This window comes from Pipistrellus hanaki, assembly GCF_964339955.1.
Source record: "Pipistrellus hanaki genome assembly, chromosome: 3".
Taxonomy (NCBI): domain Eukaryota; kingdom Metazoa; phylum Chordata; class Mammalia; order Chiroptera; family Vespertilionidae; genus Pipistrellus; species Pipistrellus hanaki.
Window position 1 is genome coordinate 183679501 of NC_140505.1, and position 22583 is coordinate 183702083.

The 22583-nt window shown below is 60.9% G+C and overlaps 1 protein-coding gene across 1 annotated transcript in view; it reads left to right on the forward strand.

The window, feature by feature from the left end:
- The window catches only part of CYTH4 (cytohesin 4), a 30569-nt gene extending 14562 nt beyond the window's left edge, over positions 1 to 16007 (forward strand). The window contains exons 6-13 of the mRNA XM_084876823.1: positions 1121 to 1201; positions 2610 to 2722; positions 3713 to 3861; positions 9937 to 10048; positions 12072 to 12148; positions 12507 to 12578; positions 12923 to 13077; positions 14279 to 16007. Coding sequence (XP_084732949.1) covers positions 1121 to 1201; positions 2610 to 2722; positions 3713 to 3861; positions 9937 to 10048; positions 12072 to 12148; positions 12507 to 12578; positions 12923 to 13077; positions 14279 to 14351 — 832 coding nt within the window. The 3' untranslated portion in view covers positions 14352 to 16007. The remainder of the gene's footprint in view (positions 1 to 1120; positions 1202 to 2609; positions 2723 to 3712; positions 3862 to 9936; positions 10049 to 12071; positions 12149 to 12506; positions 12579 to 12922; positions 13078 to 14278) is intronic.
- The last annotated feature ends 6576 nt before the right edge of the window (positions 16008 to 22583 follow it).

The window sequence follows — 22583 nt, forward strand, 5'->3', positions numbered from 1 at the left end:
CTGTCCCTTCCCCCCAGATTCTGACCCAAAGCCTGCTTTCCTTCCCTTCTTCCTTCTCTCTCTTTCCTTCCTTCTTTCCTTCCTTCCTTCCTTCCTTCCTTCCTTCCTTCCTTCCTTTCTCCAACAAGTAGACATTAGTTAGTATCTATCCTTTGCCAGGTACTGTTCTAAGCCCCGGATTTACACCAGTGATCAACACAGACAAAACTCCTGCCCTCAGGAAGGACAGATTCCAATGAGGAAGACAGATCCCCAACTATGTAAAGCCTGTTAGAAAATTGTAAATCCTTTGGAATCCAAATAAAGCAGGGACGGGAGGGGAGAGGGGCTAGGGACCACAGGGCCAGGGCTGTGACTCTGGCGTGGACAGGAATGTCCCGTGGAGAGGTGAAGTTCGGCTGAAGCTTCAAGGGGGAGAGCAGGGTAGACATCTAGGGGAAGAGCATTCTGGGCAGAGGGAACAGCGTGTGCAAAGGCCCTGGGGCAGAAGCACGCGCAAGGAAAGGCTGGCTGGTGAGACTGGAAGAGCAAAGGGAGGAGGGAGGACGAAGCAGGTGACAAATGGGGGTCCACAGGAGGATCTGGGCAGAGGAGTGTCTGAGAGGACCCCTTTGGCTGCTGGGTTGGGGGGCTGGGCCAACAGGCCGGCCACTCTCCTGGCAGGCTCCCCAGAGGACCCATTCTCCCGAGTGAGCAGGGAACACAGGTGGCAAGTCGGGCAGCACCCCTGGCCTGAGAGCGGGAAGAGGGTCGGTTGTACAGATAGACACTGGGGCTGGGAGAGATCAAGTGGCCTGAGTGCTGTCGCTAGGCAGGCAGTGACCGAGGGATGGTCTGACTCAGGGAAGGCCCCTCCAAAGCCAGACTCGCGTCCCCAGTGAGAGCCGCGCCGGTGAGCTGTGGGCGTGAGGGGGGAGGGGGTCTGTTCAGGTGTGGGAGGGCACGGTGTGCCGGGGGAGGGGGGTGATGTGGGGTCAGGTGTGAACGGGCCAGTTAGAGGCTGGACCTAGAAGGAGGACATCTGTCCCCTCTGTCCCTCCCCCACCTCCACCCCCCAACAGGTGGAACATACCAGAATGTTCCCCAGTGCATCCCACTCTCCCTTCCGCCCCCTCCCCAGGGACCCCATCAACCTGCAGGTCCTCCAGGCCTTCGTGGACTGCCACGAGTTCGCCAACCTCAACCTCGTCCAGGCCCTCAGGTGAGTGGGCCGGGGCCCGCCCTGGATGGTGGCACAGCCAGGGTGGGGCTGCTGGGGCCACACGGCCAATAGCACCCAGTGTGAGGAGCCAGAATGAACGGCAGGCAGCGCCCGCCCCGTGCAGCTGAGGCTGGTGAGACAGTCGGCGTGGACCACCTGGACTGGCAGCACCTGGCTTGTGTCTGCTGCTGCTGCTGCTGGCATTATTATACTACAACATTACTATAATAACATTTAATCATTGTGATCATTATTGCCATCATTACTGCCATTCCCACTACTTTTCAGAATGGTGCTTGTTTTGTTTATTTTGTTAATACAGCTTAGCATGTACTACGTTATTATTTATTATCCTATATAATGAAAGACTAATATGCAAATTATCCTCTCAACCGGGAGTTCGACTAACCAATGGCAGCCCCTTTCCCTGGCCCACCCCGCCCGACTCCCGACCACCCACACACACCGACCAACCGCCTGCGGCCCCTCGGCCCAGCCGTCCAGCTTGATCAGCCCAATCCGGGCAGGCCAGCGGACCCCAACTGTGCACAAATTTGTGGACCGGGCCTCTAGTTTTCTGATAGAATATTATTTTATTTCTACAACGACAATATTATTTTATTTTATTATAGTATATCTGCTAGGAGCACAAACTCTGGAGCCAGACTGCCCAGTTCATATCTCAGTTCTGCCACTCTCCCCCTGTGTGGCTTTGGTCAAGTCCCCAAAAACCTCGCTGTGCCTGTTTCTTCATCTGTAAAATGGGGATAATATAGCACCAACCTCATACAGTTGTGAGAACTACATGAGAAAGTGCTCAGAATTGGGCCCACAGTACGTGTTTAGGAAATCTTAGAACATTAGCTCCCCAAAGGGGGCATTTGAGCTGGGTGTTTAAGGATGAATAGGAGTTTTCAAGGCAGAGAAGGAAGAAGCCACCACTATCCAGGCAGTGTGGCCTTCCCTCTCCCTGCCACGCTCTCTGAGAGAGAGGGCTCCTTTCCAATGTTCACTGGCTTCCTCGTCACTCATTCACCAAGCCTTATGGGGCAGGTCGGTCCTGGGTGCCAGGGGCTGGCCCAGGGCCCACAGTCAGATCGTAGTACCTGATGGCCAGGCAGGCAGAGCTGCAGAACCGGACAGGCAGAGGGTCCCGTGCTGGCTGAGATGTACTGGGCCAGAAAAGGTGCGAGGACTCAGACGGGCAGAGGGCAGCACAAACTCAGCTCTGCGTTCTGGGAGGGAAAGCAAAGGCATTTCTCGGAAACCTCCTGTGTGCTGGTGCTTGCGGAGCGTAGCTGACATTTCCAGGATAAAGAGACTGAGCCTGGGAGAGGCAGAGCGGCTAGTCCAGGGTCCCCCGAGAGCCCCCACCCGGCCTGCTGCCACAGCCCTGCTCCTCCCCCAGGCAGTTCCTCTGGAGCTTCCGGCTGCCGGGCGAGGCCCAGAAGATCGACCGGATGATGGAGACGTTCGCCACGCGCTACTGCCTCTGCAACCCGGGCGTCTTCCAGTCCACAGGTGCCCGTGTGGGGGGACCTGAGGCCCCGGAACCCCTTAAGCATCACTGGGCACAGATCTCCCTTCCATGCCTGCCCCAGCCCTGCTGGTCTCTCCCAAGTACCCAGACCCTGGGAGCCCAGTCATTCCAAGCCCTCGCTGAGCATCAGCTCTGTGCCAGCCCCTCTGTGGGGCACTTGTTGGGCAGAGCTGCCTCTGGGCATGCTCCTTGGGGGAGGAGGCAGGAAACAGGGCACAGGGTGTGCTAGGGCAGGCCCATCTGAGGGCAGGGCCTGAGGAGTCCGCATGTCCAGGATGGCTTCCCAGAGGCAGTGGGGTCTGAGTGGGGTTTTGAAGGGTGAATAGGAGTTCTCCAGAAAGTCCAGGGGATAAAGGGTGTTTTGAGCAGGAGTTTTGGTTCGAGCAAAGGCCCTGGGCAAGACATAGGTGGACTTCCCTGGCTCTGGACACACGCCACAGAGCAGCAGTCACCTCCCTCCCACGTGCTCCACCCAGCACACAGCCTCGCTGCCTCGCCCGTGAATATCTGGATCTGAGAACGGGAGCCCCCGATGCAGCCAGATGCCCAAGCAGCACTGGCTAAGCCCTGAGCAGTGCTGCCAACACTAAGTGCCCTCTGAGACCCAGGGCGGCGGGGAACAGAGTGGGCAGAGGGGCTGGTAGGCTCGATGGGAGGAGCGCTGGAGCTGAGAGGAGGACTCACCTGGTAGAAAGGGGGAGGGGAGGGGAGAGTACACCTGGCAGGGGCCCCACAAGAGCGAAAGCGCAGGGTGGGAAGGCACTGCGGGCACCTGGCCGTGACCGCGGGAGTGGCTTTGGAGCAGGGAGACCAGCAGGAGGGGAAGGTGAGCCCGGGGCCTCGAATGCCAAGCCAGGAGGATGGGGGGCCGTGGGCCCTGCAGAGGCTGACCTGGACACCTAGGAGGAGTCGGGGCAGAGGAGGGGAGAGCAGCCAGGACAGGGGCTCTGACCCGCCGTCCCGGCCCACAGACACCTGCTACGTCCTGTCCTTCTCCATCATCATGCTCAACACCAGCCTGCACAACCCCAACGTCCGGGACAAGCCGCCCTTCGAGCGCTTCGTGTCCATGAACCGTGGCATCAACGGTGGCAGCGACCTGCCCGAGGACCAGCTGCGGGTAAGGGGGTGGGGCCTCACCGGCCCGGGCACTGCCAGCCGGCCGAGGGGGCTCCTCTGAGATGAACCATGGGGTTGGCGACTGTCTGGGCCCCCACAGGAGGCTGGTCCCGGGGTGCCCCTCCCCCGTGGCCCCGAGCCTAAGAAGGGAGGACGGAGATGGACCCCTCAGGAGGTCCTGCCAGGCCTCCAGCTTTGAGGGACTCTGGCACCCATCACTCACACCTTCCAGAAAGGGTTCCTGTCTATTTCTTGGAATCCCAGACTCTCAGGTTCTCAGTGCGTCAGAGCTGAAAACCCTCACGCTCTCCCCCGCTTCAGAAGGGAGGAAGCTGAGGTCTCCCGCCAGCCGCACGGCAGCTCCAGAGCTGAGCAGAGCCCAGGGCTCCGTCTCCTCGCCACACAGCACCCACCCTGCCACCCTGCACCCGGCCCGTGAGGTGCAGCCCGGGTGACTCCTGCTGTGCTCACCATGGGAACACGGCCTTGGAGACACAAAGCACACTACCGCCCTCTCCTGGGGGCAGGGGCCGGGTGTCCTCCTGGAAGGCTCCACGGAGGAGGTGACTTTTGAACGGGGCCTTGCAGATGGAACAGGCGTTCCCCGGGAGGAGAGCAGAGAAAGGTCACTTCTGAAGGAGGACGTGGCCAGCACCCAGGCCTGGCCTGGTTGGGGCAGGGAGGGGGGTCCAGATTGGCAAGCTGGGGTGTGGGTGCCTATGGACAGTGATGGGTGGCAAGGTGGGGCCAGAGGGTCCAGGCTTTTGTGAATGGCCTCCTCGGGAGCCGGCCTGCTTGCTATGGGCAGCGGGAAGTCGGGAGCAGGTCTGCAAACACTGGCGTGAGAGTCAGAGCCTGGCTCAGCACAGATGGATGGACAGCTCCTTTCTAGGACTGGATGTGCCCAGAGCTCCATAGAGCTCCAGCCCCCTCCAGGCCAGAGCCCAGCCAGCGGGAGGGAGGGAAAAGTGTGAAGCCAGCTCCCAGCCTAGCACCTCGGACCTCCTGCGGAAGCTGGGGAGCCTGGGTCCGGAATGCCGCCCCTCCTTGTCTGAGAAGGGCCATTCGCCCCCCACCCTTCTCTGTCCCAGAAGAGAGAACTGATGGTGGTGGGAGCCCTGGTCAAACCTCCCCTCCCCCGCCCGCCTGCCTCCTGCTGCGTGACCTTGGGAATGACTCAGCCTCTCCCCGCCGCCAGGCCCTCAAACAGCGGGGATAATGGCGCTGTGTCACCGAGCTGCTCTGGGAGCCGGCGCTTTAAATGCGAAGGGCACGGCCACACGGGGACCCAGCGCAGGCTCCAAATGGCGGCTCATGCCACTCGTAAGAAGAATGGGCAATAATGTTAATGCCCGGCACTTAGTAAAATGCCTCAAACATAAAAGGCACTTGAGAACTGTTGACTCATCCCATCACTGGCAGGCACTCCCGGCAGGAAGCTGGGCACGGCGGCGACAGTGAGTGGGTTAATGACAAGCCCGTCCTGCCCATCTTGAGGGGGGAGGGAGCCACATGGTAGCGTCAGCCCCCAGGGAGCCTTCCCAGCACCCCCCTCCGGGATCTGTCCTCAGTGTTGATGATCACAATGGGTGGCATTTGTAGAGCTTGTAACTTCCTCCTGGCAGGGCTTGCTGGTCTGTTACCTCAGTTTCCCTCAGACTCTGCCTGGGAGGTCTGGGAAGGGCTCACCTCCCCCTTGGCCGCTGAGCTGATCCCAGAGAGGCCAGGCCACACCCAAGTCCTGGTCCCCATGTCCCTGACATTAGGGAAGTGGCTTGACCTCCCTGAGCCCCAGCTCACAGGGTCAGTGTAGGCAGGTCAGGTACTGAGCAAATACCCAGGGCGCACACAGCCCACACAGCCCGGTCCTTGCTCTCCAAGGCTCCACAGGTGGCTGCTGGGGATGGCTGTTATGCCCAGACTTGGTGATCCCCCAAGGACCACCAGGGAGCCAAGTCCGATGCAATAAACAAAAGAGCCTTCACCATGCTAGCATGTGCTCCTCCCACCCACGCCGGCAGCATGGCGGAAGAAGAGCGAATTTCTCCCAGTCCAGGGGTTTTGAGGGCTAGGGATAACTCCGCCCTGCGGGGTGGAGTCGGGAGCTCATCCTTGCCCCGCCCTGCCCTCTCATGGCCAGGGAGGAGGGGGAGGGTGGAGTGGGGTGTCTACCCGCCTTCTCTCTGGGCCTCCTCTTCCTCGTCTGTAAAGCCAGGCCTCAGCTTTAAGTGCCTTCCGATATGCCAAGTTGGCCCCTTTTGAAAGGATTCCTCCTGGCGCTATTCAAGCCGGGCCCTGCCGAGGACTCGTAGTGCTTTGAAGAAAGCCTGTACAGGAGTTAAACTGCTGCAGGTGCATACCCTAAAGCAGGGGTCCTCAAACTTTTTAAAGTGGGGGCCAGATCACGGTCCCTCAGAGAGCTGGAGGGCCGGACTATATGAACTACTAATTCCTACTGTAACACCTCGGCTGTGCTCACTGCCCAAAAAACCTGGCAGGCCGGATCAGACTCCTCTGCGGTTCGCATGTGGCCCGCGGGCCGTAGTTTGAAGACCCCTGCAAAAGAGAGGCCAGCCGAGGGCGTGCGGACCGTGAGGGTGCGCAGCTGGGAAAGGCTTGGGGGGGGGGGGGCGGGGAAGGGGGCGTAAGGGGGGGGGCGGTTGAGGGACGGGTGGGTTGAGCAGGTCTTCCCCGGCCCTCATGATGGGACAGGGCACAGTACCTAAGAGTCTCGGGGCAAAGGTACGGGGTGTGGACTCGGGGTGGAAGATCAGATCCCAGCGCTGCCTTTATGGCTGCATGACCTTGCATCTGGGCCTCAGTTTCCGCATCTACAAAGTGGGCTGATGGCACTGATCTCACGTCATTCTCCTAGGTTCTAGGACCTAGGAGCAGAGATAATGCCCTTCGAGCCCCTGGCCCTTGGCGGGTGCTAGAGAGATGAGAGAGGAACCACTCGCCTTGAGAGCGCTGCCCAGAGGGGGAGCGAGGGTGGGAGAGGAGGAGGAGGAGGGTTACAGGTGGGGAAACTGAGGCCGGGCAGGGGAACAGCCTCCCAGGTCAGGGCATCTCTACTGTGGAGTCCAAGTGGCTCCATCAGATCGGACGTGTCTGAGCCCAGTTCCAGGGACTCCACTAGGTTCCCATTAAGTCTCCGGCCACCTCAGGACTCCGACCCGCTATCCCAGCCAGCGGAAATCGTCCCCAGTTTACAGGGGAGGAAACTGAGCTCCAGGAGGGGTAGCTGGTCAGGGAGGGGCTTCATAGTTTGTGAGCAGTTCAGATTCGAACCCGTGTCTGTCTGACCCCAGAGGCCTTCCCTCTGCAGGGACCAGGGGCACGACGTAGGGACAGAGGACTTGGCTGTGTGTCCCTGCTGACAGTCGCTTCCTGGCTAGAGGAACCTCAGCTCATGTAGCAGAAAAGATCAGGCATCCATTTGTCTTCAGATCAGTCGGCTTCAGGCTTGGCTCGATCCAGGTGCTCAGAGAGGTCAGGACTCGGTCCTGCCTCTTGTGCTTCCATCACCCTCCTCCATGCCAGCTTCCCTCTCAAAGGGGCCCTCCCCAGGCTGTGGCCAGGATGGCTGGGCAGCTTCGGGCTCCTATTTTGCCTACCAGTTTAAACTAAAGTCCCAGAATTCAGGCTGATTGGCTGGCTTACGTCACTGTCCCTCCCTGAACCAGTCACTGAGACCAGCAGGACAGATGCTCTGATAAGCCAGAAGGGACCCTGGAGCCTGGGGTGGGGCAGCGGGTGTCAATACCCCTGGGCAATCTGGACAGAAAGTGTGTTTGGGGTGGGGTGGGTCCCCAGAGGGACCCGGGGCGTGGAAAGGGACAGATGCCGGTGTCTGATCGCAGCCGAAGTCAGCCTGGCCAGCGGTTGGTGGTGGCAGGAGCAGGGCTGTTGGGTTGGGGGTGGGAGGCTGGTGTTTGGAAGGTACAGGAAATGTGGGGGCGCTGAGCGGTTTTCCTTGTGGGGGCAGAATGCTGCCCGCAGAAGCTGCCAGGGCCCCCTCGGGTTGCCTCCTCCGGCTTCCAAATATTTGTCTGTGCTGACAGCTCCGCTGACAAGGCCTTCCTGTGCAGCCCTTGTTTAAGCAGCCGGAGCCTCCCGGGAGCTCCCGGGCCAGGCTGGGAGAGGCAGCAGCCTTCGCGGCTGTTCTGGGGGCTTCAGGGGCTCCAGACAGAGCCAGGGCCCCTCCCTTCCCCACCCCACCCCACCCCCATTCCCCAACCCCCAGCCAGGCTGCGCCCAGGGACTGTCAAGCCCAAGAAAACCTGCTTCCGGCTGTGCCTCCCCCAGATCGGGTCAGAAAGACCTTTCCCCAAGCAAACACCACTTCTAAAACTTCGGGGAATCAAGCAGCACTTGTTAGATTTTTCATTTAAAATGTGGAGGCAGCCATCTGAGCAGCGGCGCGCACCAGCGCGGCAGAAGGAGAGATTTAATTATCCTGAGATGGAGAGCCAGCACTGCGTCTGCTTTCCATAAGCAGAAATCAACAGCTCGGGCTGTTTTCCCAAACACTGGGGAGTCTGGGCGGGCTATTGCCAAACGGAAGCCCAGAGGGTCCAAAACACAAGGGTGACCCATCACCCACACCCACACTCGCTGAAGGAGGTGTGAGCCCAGCATGCACCTCCAGGAGTAGCCCTCTCAGGCTACTCCTGCCGTGTTTCAGCAGCTCTGACTGTAGGAAGTCCTCCACAGAGACCTGAATTCTGCTTTCTGAGACCTCCCCCCGCCCCCCCAACAATCAGAGCCCACCCAGGTCCTTTGCCTGTGAGAGCCAAGGTCAGCATTTCACTTGAGTGTCTCCTTTAGCTGGACCAGCCCAAATTCCCCGGGGCTCCTCTGTGTCCCCCACCGGCTGCACCCAGAAGTCCCTGCTGCTGCGCCTGAGCAGGGGGGACTGGCCACGGAGGCCCTGTCCTTGGCTGCTATGCCCAGAGTGTGCAGCTATGTGGTGTGTGTCTGTATCTGTCTGCGTTTCTGTGTATGTGTGTGTGTATCTTTGTGTATGTGTTTCTCTGTGTGCTTTTATGTGTCTGTGTTTCTATGTGTGCATGTATTTATGTGTCTGTTTCTATGTGTGTGTGTATTTTTATATGTCTGGGTTTCTATGTGTGTGTGTTTCTGTGTCTGTTTCTATTTGGGTGTGTATTTTTATGTGTCTGTGTTCCTATGTGTGTGTTTCTGTGTCTGTTTCTGTGTGTGTATTTCTATGTGTGTGTGTGTGTGTGTGTGTATGCAAAACATGCGTGCACAGGTGAATGTGCGGGTGGGGGTACAATCCCAGCCACTGAGTGTCCTTGTCTCACCACATCGCTGGGGGACGGCCTTGGGCTTGCTCACCTGACCTGTGAGCACTTGGGGGGGGGGGGGGGGCGTGCAGGCAGGGGCTGTGCTCCTCCCTCCTCGTCACCGTCCGTGAGGTGGAGAGGGGGCTCTGACCTGTGTGGTCCACTTACCGCACCCAGAGCCCGGCCAGGCAGCCTTGTTCTCTCCGTTTGTTGGATAAGGACACAGCAGCTCAGAGAGGCTGAGGGACGTGCCCAGGGTCACACAGCCATTGAGGGACCGGCTGGGATGTTAACCCAGATGGCCCAGCTGCCTTCATGCCGCTGGCTGGAATTCCGGGCGGGGGTGGGGAGGGTGGGAGTGAGGGTGGGGAGCAGCATCCGTTCAGTCAGCAAACAGTTGCCAGCCTGCTTTAGGCCAGGCCCTGGGGAAGCGCGGGGTGTGACACCCAGGCCTGCCCCGGAGGAGCCCCCCTAGGAAGCTGGAATACGGACAGCGCGGGGGCCACATGTGCAGCCGTCCGCCCAGTGCCTGAGGCGCCGACCTCCTCTCGCCCTGTGCAGGAGGAGGCAGGACATGGGGGTGGGGCGGGGAGCACCAGGGTCTGGGGGAACCAGGGAGAGTTTTCCCAAGGAGGCCAGGGACCCGTGGTGAGCCAGCAGGAGAGGAGAGTTTGCCTCAAGGTCCGGTGACCTGCCCGAGGCCACACAGGCCAGGCCCAGCCGGGTGGACGTCACACCAGGCCTTTCCCTCCCTTCTCTCGGGCCAGAACCTCTTCGACAGCATCAAGAGCGAGCCCTTCTCCATCCCCGAGGACGACGGCAACGACCTCACCCACACCTTCTTCAACCCCGACCGCGAGGGCTGGCTGCTCAAGCTGGGTGAGGCGCGCACGCACTCAGGCATGCTGGGCACACGCAGGCACACACTCAGGCACACTGGCACACGCAGGCACGCACTCAGGCACACTGACACACTCAGGCACACACTCAGGCACACTGGCACACTCAGGCACACACTCAGGCACACTGGCACACTCAGGCACACACTCAGGCACACTGGCACACTCAGGCACACTGGCACACTCAGGCACACACTCAGGCACACTGACACACTCAGGCACACACTCAGGCACACTGACACACTCAGGCACACACTCAGGCACACTGGCACACTCAGGCACACACTCAGGCACACTGACACACTCAGGCACACACTCAGGCACGCTGGGCACACGCAGGCACACACTCAGGCACACTGGGAAAATGGCTGACACACATTCAGGCACACATGGCAGGCACACATTCAGGCACACTGGCACACGCAGACACACTGACACACTGGGCACATGGCTGACACACACAGGCACGCACTCAGGCACGCTGGGCACATGCAGGCACAGTCAGGCACACTGGGGCACACAGCTGACACACTCAGGCGCACACTCAGGCACACTGGCACACTCAGGCACACACTCAGGCTCACTGGGGCACACACTCAGGCACACTGGGGCACATGGCCGACACACAGTTGATATGCAAGCTCAGGGTGGAGTCGAGCCGGTCCCAGGCCTCCTGACCCCCAGTGCAGCCATCTGCCTGCCTATCTCTCCATCCGTCTGTCCTGGGAGTGAAGGGGGGGGTGGGGGAGGGGAAGGACAAGCAGGAAGGGGAGCAAACGCTGACAGATCCACAAACTCTTCAACTGCCGCCCGGCTCCCTTCCCGGGGGCCACTGAGGAGGCTGAGGCTCCAGGAAGCGAGGGCTCCTGCCGAGGCCACAATGGCCAATGGCAGATCGTTGTGGGCAGAGGGTGGGTGTCCCTGAGGACGACAGGAAGTGGCTCAGGGGAGCTCCCCCCCCCATGAGGGCCTAGACCTGCAGAGAGGAGCCCGGTGGGTGCCCCGGCGGTGTGGGCGGCGGCTGCAGAGTCGGGTAGGGGAGCTGCAGGGCCAGCCCGGCCCCCACTCCCACTCCTGGGCGCCCCCAGCAGGGACCGCTGAGCCAGGCACAGTGGCCTTCTGAGGCAGGCACAGTGACCGGGGCCTGTGCACGCCCACGTCCCACCTGTCCTCCCACAGCCCGCGAGGCAGCCTTTCGAGCCCAGCCGGCAGTTCTAGACCTCAGGGAGGCTCTAAGCCTCAGATCCCCGCTCCTCCCCCGGGTGCTGGTGGTCTGATTGCTCAGCCTCAGCTTCCGCAGCTGTGAAATGGGGAGAATACTCACTGGGAGGCTTGACTGTGTAGCAAAATGGCTAACCGCTTGCCTTTAGAACTCCGCCACTGGGGGGTTCGAATCTCAGCTCTGCGGCAGGCTCTGGAGCAGACTTGGTCGCCTCATCTGTAAAGGGGGTTAATAACGCTCTCTCCCTCACAGTGGAATTAGTAAGGGAATATTATTTAAACCCTCTAGAGTGGTGCCTGGCAAATGCAAGATGAAATGCTTAGCCCGGTGCCAGGCTGGAAGCAGCCAAGGATGGACTGAGCGGGGAGGGTGGCAGGACAGCCAGGGAGTGGCCAGCCACTGTCCGGGGTCTCCCACTGTCCGGGTCTCATCATGGAGGAGCCTCGCACGCTGGGTCCGGCAGCTCAGGGAAAAGCTGGGGTAACAGAGCCACTAAGATTTCTGAGAAAGGAAGGAATAGATCTGGGGGAAGTGCGGCCGCTGGGAGCTAGGGGCTCAGGAGGGGCAAAGCATCCAAGGCCCTGCTCTTCCATGGGGAGTGTCTCAGCCCGGAGGAGGAGGAGGAGGGAGAGGAGGGGGAGGAGGGGGAGGAGGAGGAGAGGGGAGGAGGGGGAGGGGGAGGGGGAGGGGGAGGAAGAGGAGAAGGACGAGGAGGAGGGAAAGGAGAGGGGGAAGAGGAGGGCGGGAGGGGGAGGACTGACTCCGCTTTGGCCTCTTGCAGGCGGCCGCGTGAAGACGTGGAAGCGGCGCTGGTTCATCCTGACGGACAGCTGCCTCTACTACTTCGAGTTCACCACGGTGAGCCTGCCTGCCCCGGCCCGCACCCCCTCTGCACCCCCTCTGCACCCCCGTTGCACCCCCACTAAGCAGTGGCCTCACAGAGCTGGGCCCTTTGAGATCACAAAACCCACCTCTGCACCCATTTTACGGATGAGGAACACTGAGCAAGAAGAGGCGGAGGGGCTGGGCCAAGGGCCTAGAGATTAAAGTTGTGTCTCCTAACTCCCAGCCAGGACTCTCTCGGTGCCGCCCCCCTCCAGGGCTGGACGGGGTACCCCTCTTGGTTTGAGGGAGCCCCCTGTCTACAAGCTCACTCCCCCGTCCACACCTCAAGGCTCAGTGGCTGATCATGACCTCCCCTCCGGTTCCCCTGCAGGACAAGGAGCCTCGGGGAATCATCCCCCTTGAGAACCTGTCGGTGCAGAAGGTGGACGACCCCAAGAAGCCGGTGGGTGTCGGGGTGGGGACCTGGGGGCCGGAACAGCTGGGGGACTCTCTGAAACCGAGTAGGAGGTGAGGGGGGTTGGCCTGGGTTCTCCAGCAGGCTAGGCCAGACCCCGCCCACCTGGGGGGGCAGGGAGGGGCTCAGGGCTGCCTCCATCTCCCCCCTGGGCCTTGAACCCTCCCGCCTGCCCCTCTGCCTCTCAGGGAGCAGGCCTGGGGCCGGGTGTGTGCTGCTGCTTGTCCAAGCGTGTCTTACCCAAGAGTCTAGTCCTCTCTGACCTCCTGGAGCGTCCAACCACCCCCTCTCCTTCCTGCCCCGCCCTCACCTGGCCACCTCCCTCCCCACAGTTCTGCCTGGAGCTCTACAACCCCAGCTGCCGGGGCCAGAAGATCAAAGCCTGCAAGACAGATGGGGACGGCAAGGTGGTGGAGGGCAAGCACCAGTCTTACCGGATCTCGGCCTCCAGCGCCGAGGAGCGGGACCAGTGGATCGAGGCCATACGGTAAGGGATGCCCAGCTGCTAGGGAAGGGCCTCCTGTCCCTTCCCAGAAGCCCCTGCTTCTTTGGGGCCTGCTTTCCTGTTTGCAAAGGAGGGCAACTCCAGAATCTCCCTCCTGCTTCTGGCACGCAACTCCCTCCCACCCGTATTCTGTGAGCGCCTCTCTGTGCCAGCCCGGTGCCAGGCGCCGGGGCACAGCGGAGCGTGGCACCAGCTCCCGGGGGCTGATGGGAGGAGCCGAGGAGAGGTCACACGTAAAGCTCTTTGCCCAGCCCCTGACAGGGGTCAGTGCTCGGATGGCGCTGTAGTTAGTGTCAGGATCACCTGCCAGAGAGGGAGGAACAGGTGTTCCCGGCGAGAGGACCCGCGTGGGCAAAGATGGGAGAGCAGGGCAGGGTGTGGCACAGTCCTGGTGGCTGGTCCTGGGTAGCGTGGGGCCTGGCTGTGCGGGGACAGGGCACTGTGGGCGTGGAGCAGTGAGAGAGGGGGCTGCAGACGATGGCAAGGCCTTGGCTGCCATGGCAACGAGCTTGGATTTCTCGGGGGCCCTGGGGAGCCACAGGCTGGTAAAGAGAGAAGGGGTGTGCCAGGTGAGAAAGGCTACAGTGCGGGGGCAATGGAGGAAGGCCATGGAGAGGGGTCAGGAGAACAACCTTGACTCTGAGCCTAGGGAGGTGCGGGCAGGGGCCAGAGGAAGTCACAGGGCCAGTCTCCGGACCGGGGCCATGTCCCAGGAGCTTGAAGGGTCTTTTCCCTCAAGCGTTGCAGCAGCTCTGTTAGGCTGCTGGTTCGAATCCATTCTCACCTCGGTTGTACAGATGGAGAAACTGAGGCCCAGCGAGGGGAGGGACTTGCCCAGGGCCACACTGCCAGTGGGAGACAGAGCCAGGCCAGCAAGCAGGCCTCCCTCCATCCGGGATCTTTCCACCTCCTTCCGAGAGTCTGATGGAGCCAGAAGAGGGGCGCAGGGACATTTGGGGGGCAGATCTCCCCAGGCTTTCAGTTCCCAGGCTCCTCCTTCCAGCCCTGATCACGGGCCTCTGGGTTAGGCCAGAGGGGCCAGACACACCCGCCCCCGTCCCGGGTCCTGGTCGGGGTCATCTGGCCTTTCCCTGCGAAACCTAGGTCCCTATAACCAGCCCGGGGAGACAGGACCCCCTGATGCTAGCTCCGCCCCCGACTCTCTCACCCGCTCCCCTTCCAGGGCCAGCATCACCCGTGTCCCCTTCTACGACCTGGTCTCTGCCCGGAAGAAGAAGATTGCCAGCAAGGACTGAGCTCCCGGGAGGGGGTGCTGGGCCCGGCAGCCCGGACCCCATGACTATGGAACCTGGAGACCCGCCGCCCAGTGCAGGGCACACTTTCCTGGCCTGCAGACACCCTCCCTCCCCCATTGCTTGGAGCTGATGGGACGGGGAGGCGGGGCTCAGGAAGGTGGGTGAGAACAGCTGAGGACCCCGAATGGCAGTGAGGTCCCTCGGCACCCAGCTGCTGCCAGGAGAGGCCCGAGGAAGCGGGCGAAGAGAAACCAGACACCTTCCCACCCGGTCCTCTCTCTGGGCCTCAGTTTCCCCTTCTGTGAAGGTCTCCTCGCACTCTGGAAAGCCGTCAGGCCTCAGGCCCCGAAGGGCGGTGGCGTTCCTAAGCCCCATCTCCAGGGCGCTGGGTGCCTTCTGCCCAGGTCTGACTCCTCCTCTGGTTCTGGGAAAACTGGGCAATGTCTTGGCCCCTCTGGCTCTGTGTGTGCCCCCCACCATTCCCCACGGTGAGGAGAGCCTCAGCCCCTGGCTGCCTCCCGCCTCTCGGACTGCTTCCTCCAGGCAGACGGACGGGATTGCACCAGGTCTCCCGAAGGAGCTTCCGGCTGGAGATGTCTGCACGTGTTTGCTGAGCCGGAGGGGACTCTGGACTGAAGGCTGCTGGGGAGCCGAGAGCAGCGTGGGCTCCACCCTCGGGGTGTCCATTTCAGGGGAGGCGCAGGCGGGACTCCTCAAGAACATGGCGCAGCACATCCCAGGCGGACGCACTTGGTGGTGCAACCAAGAAGCCCAGAGGGGACAGCGTGTGGGTGTGGTTACCAGGAAGGCTGCCTGGAGGCGGCGGCCACGGCGATGAGTGACACAAGCTCACGGCAGAGTCTCAGCCAAGGCTTCCCTGCGAGACCACGGAGCGGGATTCCGCGGTGGCGAGGGGCCGCCCAGCGGGACCCCGCACCCTGAGCCCCTCTCTCTGCGGCAGCACCGGCACCATGAGAGCTGAGCCGACTTCCCAGCGACTGGCAGCGGCTCTGTCTCCCGGGAGGCCCGGCCTGGGGAAGGTTCTCCTCAGGCACTTTTCGCCCCCTCACCGGGTCCTGGGGGAGCCCCCGGAGGGAAGTTCCCTGAAGGAAGCAGCATATGGGGCTGCCTCTGCCCCGCTGCCAGCCTGTGCCAGCCTGAGTGGGCGAGCAGGAGCTCCGGGGGTTCCCCAGGGGAGGGGAGGCAACCTCTGCTTCCCCCACCGCCTCTGCGTGCCCACCTCCCCGGCGTCAGGACGGAGCGGCCGCCTGGTGAAGGGAGACCCGTCTCGGGAGTGTGCAAGGGCCTGGCGTGAGACTGCACAGAGAAGGCGCTGAGCTGGGCAGCTGTGGAGGCGGCCTTGCAGGAATGTCAGGACGTCCCAGCCCAGCCCCCGGGTCAGCCTGGGAGCTGGTCTCCACCTCTGCCACCTCACCGGCCCAGGAAGGGGCAGCCAGGGCTCATGGGAGGAGCACTGGCCTGGGGGTCACGGGGCCTGAGGTCCTCTCCTGCCACTGCCCCCCGCGGACTGTGTGATCTCAGTCCCCTCCCGCCCCCTCTGTCCCCGGCGCCCCCCTCACTGAGGGGAGCCATGGCTGTCTGGGTGCCGGAGCATGAGTCACTCAGTTGAAAGAATAAAAGTCATGATGCACCTCATGGGTGGGCCCTGTCCTCTCTCTGTGACCACGTCTGCCATCTTTGACCCGATCCTGGCCCTTCACCTCATCACCTTCCCAGCGGAGGGCAGCAGGGCCAGGTGGGGAAGAGTGGGCACTGGGGTGGGGGGGGAGGGGCCTGGACCCTCACCCTCAGGACCCTTGAGGTGGCCACACTGGACAGACATCCCCGAGGGCTGGGTGTGCCACAGGGCTCTCTCAGAGGAGGGAGGGGCGAGCTGGCTCTGCCCAGGCTGGGGAAAGGCGAAGGAACTTCCCAGCAGGCAGTGCTGCCTAAAGAGAGAGCTGCTGCCTGGGGAGAGAGGTGGTGAGCTCCCCGTCTGTGGAGGGATGCAAGCACAGCTGGCTCTGATGATCCTGTGGGTGTCAGAGAAGAGCTTGACTGCGGAAACCTTCCTCTACTTGTACTTTTCACAACATTGATTCAATCCATCCCGGGTCCCAGGCGCTGTTCCAGGCACGGGTGAGCCGCTGCCCCCTGGGGCTTACATTCTAATGGTTCTGGGTTCTAGCACCCTGGGCAGCCCCCTCCAGATGTGTGGGGCACCCAGGTGGCTCCCGCACCCTAACCCAGCCCCTCTCTGAAATTCCTCCAGTGAGCCACCGCCCGATCACCTTACCCACGTAGGCCTTCACTTGGCTTACCGAGTAGCTGCTGTGTACAGGCCCCACGTGCAGAGCCAGGGAGGCAGAGATGACCAAGACAGAGCCCGGTCCTCCAAAGGAGCTCAGATCAGGCCGGGGATACGGGAGTGAAAGAGCAGGGACAGCCTAGGCCGGCCTGTGCTGTGATGGGGAGCACGGGGGCCCGTGGAGCTGGGCTGGGCTGGGCTGAGGGGCAACCCGGGGAGGCTCCTCGGAGGAGCTGTGCGGAGTGTTGGAGCAGGCGGGGGAAAGGACACGCACCTGAGAATGCAGGGAGCACACCTCGTGCCTGTTTCCCAAACCACACACACACACACACACACACACACACTCACACACACTCACACACACACACACACTCACACACACACACACACACACACTCACACACACACACACACACACTCACACACACACACACACACACACACACACGCACCGTGAATTCCTCACAGGCCAGGCTGTCCCCGGCTCAGTGCCTAGGACACAGTAGGTGCAAAATAATTGTTGGTTAGACTGACGTCAACTGAGAAGTCAGCTCCAGCAGGTGCACATGTCTGGAAGCATGGGGAACGGGGTGTGCTGCCAGGGGTTGGGGGAATGAGGGAAAGGGGGCAGGCAGGGCCACGTCACAGTCCATGAGGGGGAGGGGGGCTCAACTCCCTGATGCAAGCCCCCTGGCTCCTCCCCTGGGCAGCTTCTGCCCACCTCCCACCATCCCGCCACTCCTCACTCCGGACAGCAGGGGGCTCCCCGCACACATGGATGAGAGGTTCCCAGGACGCAGCCCCAAAGCCCAGACCGCCTCCCCTGCAGGCAGGAGCCTCAGTCAGAGCAGAGCCTTGGCCTGGGCAGGCTTGGGCAGGGAGAGGAGAGCAGAGGGGTGATCTTGTCTAGTTGAACCAGCAGGCTCAGGCTCAAGCAGCCCAACAGGCAGCCACGGCACAGGTAAACACAGCCCCGCCTCTCCCCTCCTCCTCCTTCAAGCTGGGCTCAGCCTGGGAGTCAGGACGCCCAGCTCTCACTTCCTGGCTGTGGCCCCTGAGCTGTGGCTCACCCTCCCGAGGCGCCATCTTCCCCCCTGAGGGCTGAGCCGGCGGACCCCCATCACACAGACCGTTAACGGGACTTCCACGGGCAAGGGCGTCACCACCACGGGTGCAGCACAGCCCCGCCCCGCTGGACTGATGCAGACAGGTGTGGGAGAGGGGGTGGCAGGGGAGGAGGTGTCACCGAAGTGTGAGAGGCCACGGGAGCAGTCCTGAGAGCCACCCAGAGGGCCTGGGTTCAAGGCCCAACTCTACCCTGTGTCTGAAGCAGATTTCCTAAGCTCTGTGAGCCTCAGCTTTCCCATCTATAAAATGGGAACAACTAAATACACACAGAAGCACTTCGAACAGTGTTGAGCACCTACTCGAGGTTGTGATAAACACCAGTATGTATTACTGTTGTTGTTATTACCAGGCAGAATGTGTGCATACATGCCTTCATAGAGATTCTAACCAGGCTGAGGCCATTGGGGGAGGAAAGACTCATGGGGGTGGGGGGACTGAAGATCTGGGAGGGCTTCTTGGAAGAGATGCCCTTTCAAGATAAGCAAAGTGGAAGCCTGGTTCTTCCAGCCAGTGGGACCGGGAGGAACCAAGACCAGGATTCCTTTGGACCCCAAAACAAGCCAGGGGGGTGGGGAATACAAGTTTGAGGAAGGCTGGGTCCTGGCAAGAGCTGGGCTGTGTGCACGATGCTGCAATCCCTGGCACCTCCAAGGCCACCATACCCCTTGCCATGAAGCTCTGACTGGGGATCCAGAGGCAGGGCTGTTGAACAGAGACCATCGCAGAATGGGGGGGGTCGAGGGGGGGGGAACAAGCTTGGCAGAGGATGCCCTGGGATGGAGAAGGAGAGGGCGCGGGGGCTCTGAGAAGGCACGTGGGACCCCTGCCCAGTGCCTGAGGAGGGGGAGCAGCCTGGTAACCCAGAGCTGGCAGGAGCCGGGGACGGGGGCAGGCAGCCAGCAGCCCTGCGGCCGGTGTGAGAGACCTGGAGAAATTGATTTATTAGGGACAATGAGAGGAGCTAAATATGTTTGCCGGCTCAGCGATGACTCAGACGCTCCCCCGGGGGTCCACAAAGCGTGAGCATCAAAGCAGCAAAGAGGCCTCCGCCCACCAGGGCTCTGCCAGCCTGGAACCCGGGCTGCCCCAGGATGGAAGGGCCTCCCGTGGAGTGTCAGGAGGGCCTGGCCTCTGAGAGGCGGCAGAGATCGGCCGCCCCACCCTGTGTGCCCGTGCCCCCCCTCCCCCTCCCAGGCCTCCCCGGAACCTCCTGGGGAGACACATCTGGGCTGCAGCCCTGGCCCTGCCCCAGCTGCTGTGTGATCTGGGACAAGCGGCTGGCCCTCTTTGGACCCACATTCGCCAGAGAGGATGGATCCCCGCGGAGCCAGGGCCCGGCGCCCCTCCCCGCCTGGCAGTGTCATCCCCATCCGTTCGCTTCTTCCCGACAGCCCAGCAGGGCCTCCGCTGCCTAAAAGCACCAGGAGAAAAGCCAGCTCCTGGGGGCCTGGCGGGGGAGACGCTGCCTTCCGGTGCCGGGTTCCAGGCCGGAGCTGGGCTGCGGTGCCGGGCTGCGGGAGACGCAGGGATGACTCAGAGTCTGAGGCCCGAGGCAGGGCAGCCAGAGGAGGGAGCAAGGAGCCCTTTCCTGGTGGGGCAACGCGCTGGGGGCTGCCGTGGGGGTGTGGAAGGGACCTGCAGGGCGGGGGCTGGAAGGAGCAGAGGGGAAGGGTCCACAGGGTGACCTGCGGAGACCCAGGCCCCCCGGATGGCACAGGCTGGGAGGTGCACCCTCCCCCTCCCCCAAGCCCAGGGAGCTACTCAGACCCCAGGCCTCACCCGGAGAAGGGGCCACTTCTATGGGTCACAGCAGTGCCCGCCCCTCCCAAACCCACTTGGCCCTCCTGGACCCACGGTGCCAGGGGCCTCAGCCCCTGCCACCTGTGCCCACAGGCGGTATTGATGGAGGTTTCCCTTGTAGTCTCCTGTGAGTGCTTAGCAGCAAATGATCCTCAAAACAAGCCCACAAAGACCCAGTGCCCCGGATTTCACCCGGACACCCCTGACCCCCCCCCCCCTACCCAGCATGCCCAGCAGCAATATGTCATGGCCAAGGCCATCATTCATGGGGCACTAACGAGGACCAGGGCCTCTGCCAACATGCTGCCTCCGGACCTACCGCTACTCTCCGCAGGAGGCACTGCTATCCCGCTCAGGTAAGGCCCTGAGCTCACGGGGGCGGGGGGGGGGGGGGGGGGCGGGCGGGACGCCACGGGGCCCAGCTGGGCTAGGGCAGGAGCCAGCAGGGAACCCCGCCATCCGACTTGAGACCTGGATGGATTCGGGTGGCCGCACGATCATCTTCCGTAGCGGGGCCCCTCTGAGAGTGCTGGGTTAGAGGGGATGCTGGGACAGCAGGGGTGACCAGGACAGCCACGGGCACCCCGAGACTTGTGGTCACTCTAGGGAATGGACATTTCTGCCAGAGCCTGCAAGGCAGTCGGGGCACCCTAGGGGGCCCTGTGGGCTGGCAGGGATGTGGCCCATGGCTGTTCCATCCCGGGAAGCACAGGGCAGCTACTTTGTCCAGAGCGGACCCTCCCGCCATCCAATTCCAATGAGCACTCCCCCTTCCTAAGTCCTGCCCCAAGGCTGGTCCTGAGTTCAGGGAGCCAGCCCACCACCTGCCCTCTGCAGACATCTGATGGGGCCTCCCCTGCAGGGCTGAGAACGAGGGCTCTCGTCAGAAGCACCATGGGTACCAGGGGCTGCCCCTCCCAGCCTCCCGGGAGCAGCTGAAGCCTCCCCCTTTAGGATTCCTCCCTCACCACCCAGCCCCCTCTCTCTGCTTCTGCAAAGGACCCTTGGCCGGTCCAGGAACTCCTCCACCTGTGAAACCATCCTGCCCCTTCTTCCTGGGGAAACCGAGGCTCACCAAGGCGATGGGACATGTTCTAGGTCACCCAACGTGGAGGACAACAGAGATAGGAGACATGTATCGAGCATACGTCATCTCTCTGGTCCTCCCCACAGCCCACATGGCAGACAGGATTGTTCCCGTTTAACAGAGGGGAAAGCGGAGGCCCAGAGCCACACGGGCCCGGACGTGGCAGCTAATCAACTTGTTTCCGTTGAGCTGTCGAGGCCAGGAGGACCCGGGGACTGCAGGCAGTTCTCAGCAGAGGAGGGGGGATTAACTCCTGACCTTTCCAGTCCCTGTGATCCTTTGAAGCTGAAGCTTAACTCTCTTCTCTTCCTCCCTCCTCCCGGGGATTTGCACTTCATAAAGAGCAGCCCGGGGAGGAACCAGCTTTGATGCAAAGACATTTTTTTTTTTTTTAAGAAAATGTCCCCTAAAAAAAAAAAAAGAAAGAAAGAAAATGTCTCCTGTTTAAAAAATAATAGAACATGCTCCTTGGAGGAAATTGGAAAATGCAATGATCAGGAAGAAAAAAACGTAGATCAAGAATTCTTCGACCTGATATTATAAACATTCCAGGTTATTTCCAGCACATCTGGAACTACCCTGCAACTACCTACCGTATTTTCCGGCGTATAAAACGACCCCCTAATTTTACAGTTAAAACATAGGTTACATTGCCTTGCAACTACCTACCGTATTTTCCGGCGTATAAAACGACCCCCTAATTTTACAGTTAAAACATAGGTTTAGGCCTATATTCGCTGTATAAGACTACCCCCCACTTCCGAGGCAACACCAGTTTGTTTTTTTTAATAGACCGCCTCTCTGACTCTGGCCAATCTGAGCAGGCTTTTTACTAGAACGCAGGGCCGTCTTATACGCCGGAAAATACGGTAGGTAATTGTGTAATGTGCCCTGAACACCATGGAATTCCTATTTCCCTCTGTGTACCAGTCAGGACAGGCTAGGTTCTGCTGCGGTAACAAATAAGCCCCAAATCTCAGTGGCTTCACACATAAGAGTTAGGTCTTGCTCACAGTGTCTACTCAGGGAGGGGTCTCTGCTTATCACAGTCACTCAGGTCAGGGACCCAGGCTGAGGAGGGGCCAGGCTGGCAGGCCACCAGCAGCACTGTCTTGACTTGACAGATTGCTTCCGCTCACATTTCATTGGCAAAGCAAGTCACATGGCCACCTTACTTCGAGGGGGCAGAGAAGTACCATCCTACCACCTGCCCACGGATAAGGGAGACCAGAAATATGTGGTCAGCAGCTCTGAGGCCGATTATCTGTAGGGCGGCTCATTTGTCACGACCGAGAGGTTTCCTGCAGGACTGTCAGAGCTGAAACTGAGAGGGTCTGGACAATCAGGGACACGTCGCTGACCTGCACTGTATCATGCCATCCATTCTTCACAAACTCACTTCCCCGTGAAGGCACAACAGTCCGTCTAGCTCCATGGAAAGCAAACTGTGGCTCACGAGCCACATGCGGCTCTTTGGCCCCTTGAGTGTGGCTCTTCCACAAAATACCACGGCCTGGGCGAGTCTATTTTGAAGAAGTGGCATTAAAAAAAAGTTTAAGTTTTAAAAATTTGGCTCTCAAAAGAAATTTCAGCCGAAACCGGTTTGGCTCAGTGGTAGAGCGTCGGTCTGCGGACTGAAAGGTCCCGGGTTCGATTCCGGTCAAGGGCATGTACCTGGGTTGCGGGCACATCCCCAGCAGGGGGTGTGCAAGAAGCAGCTAGTCGATGTTTCTCTCTCATCGACGTTTCTAGCTCTCTATCTCTCTCCCTTCCTCTCTGTAAAACAATCAATAAAATATATTTAAAAAAAGAAATTTCAATCGTTGTGCTGTTCATATTTGGCTCTGTGGACTGAGTGTGCCAACCACTGGTCTAGCAGATGAGTCGTGGTTTTTCTCCCAAATCCCCA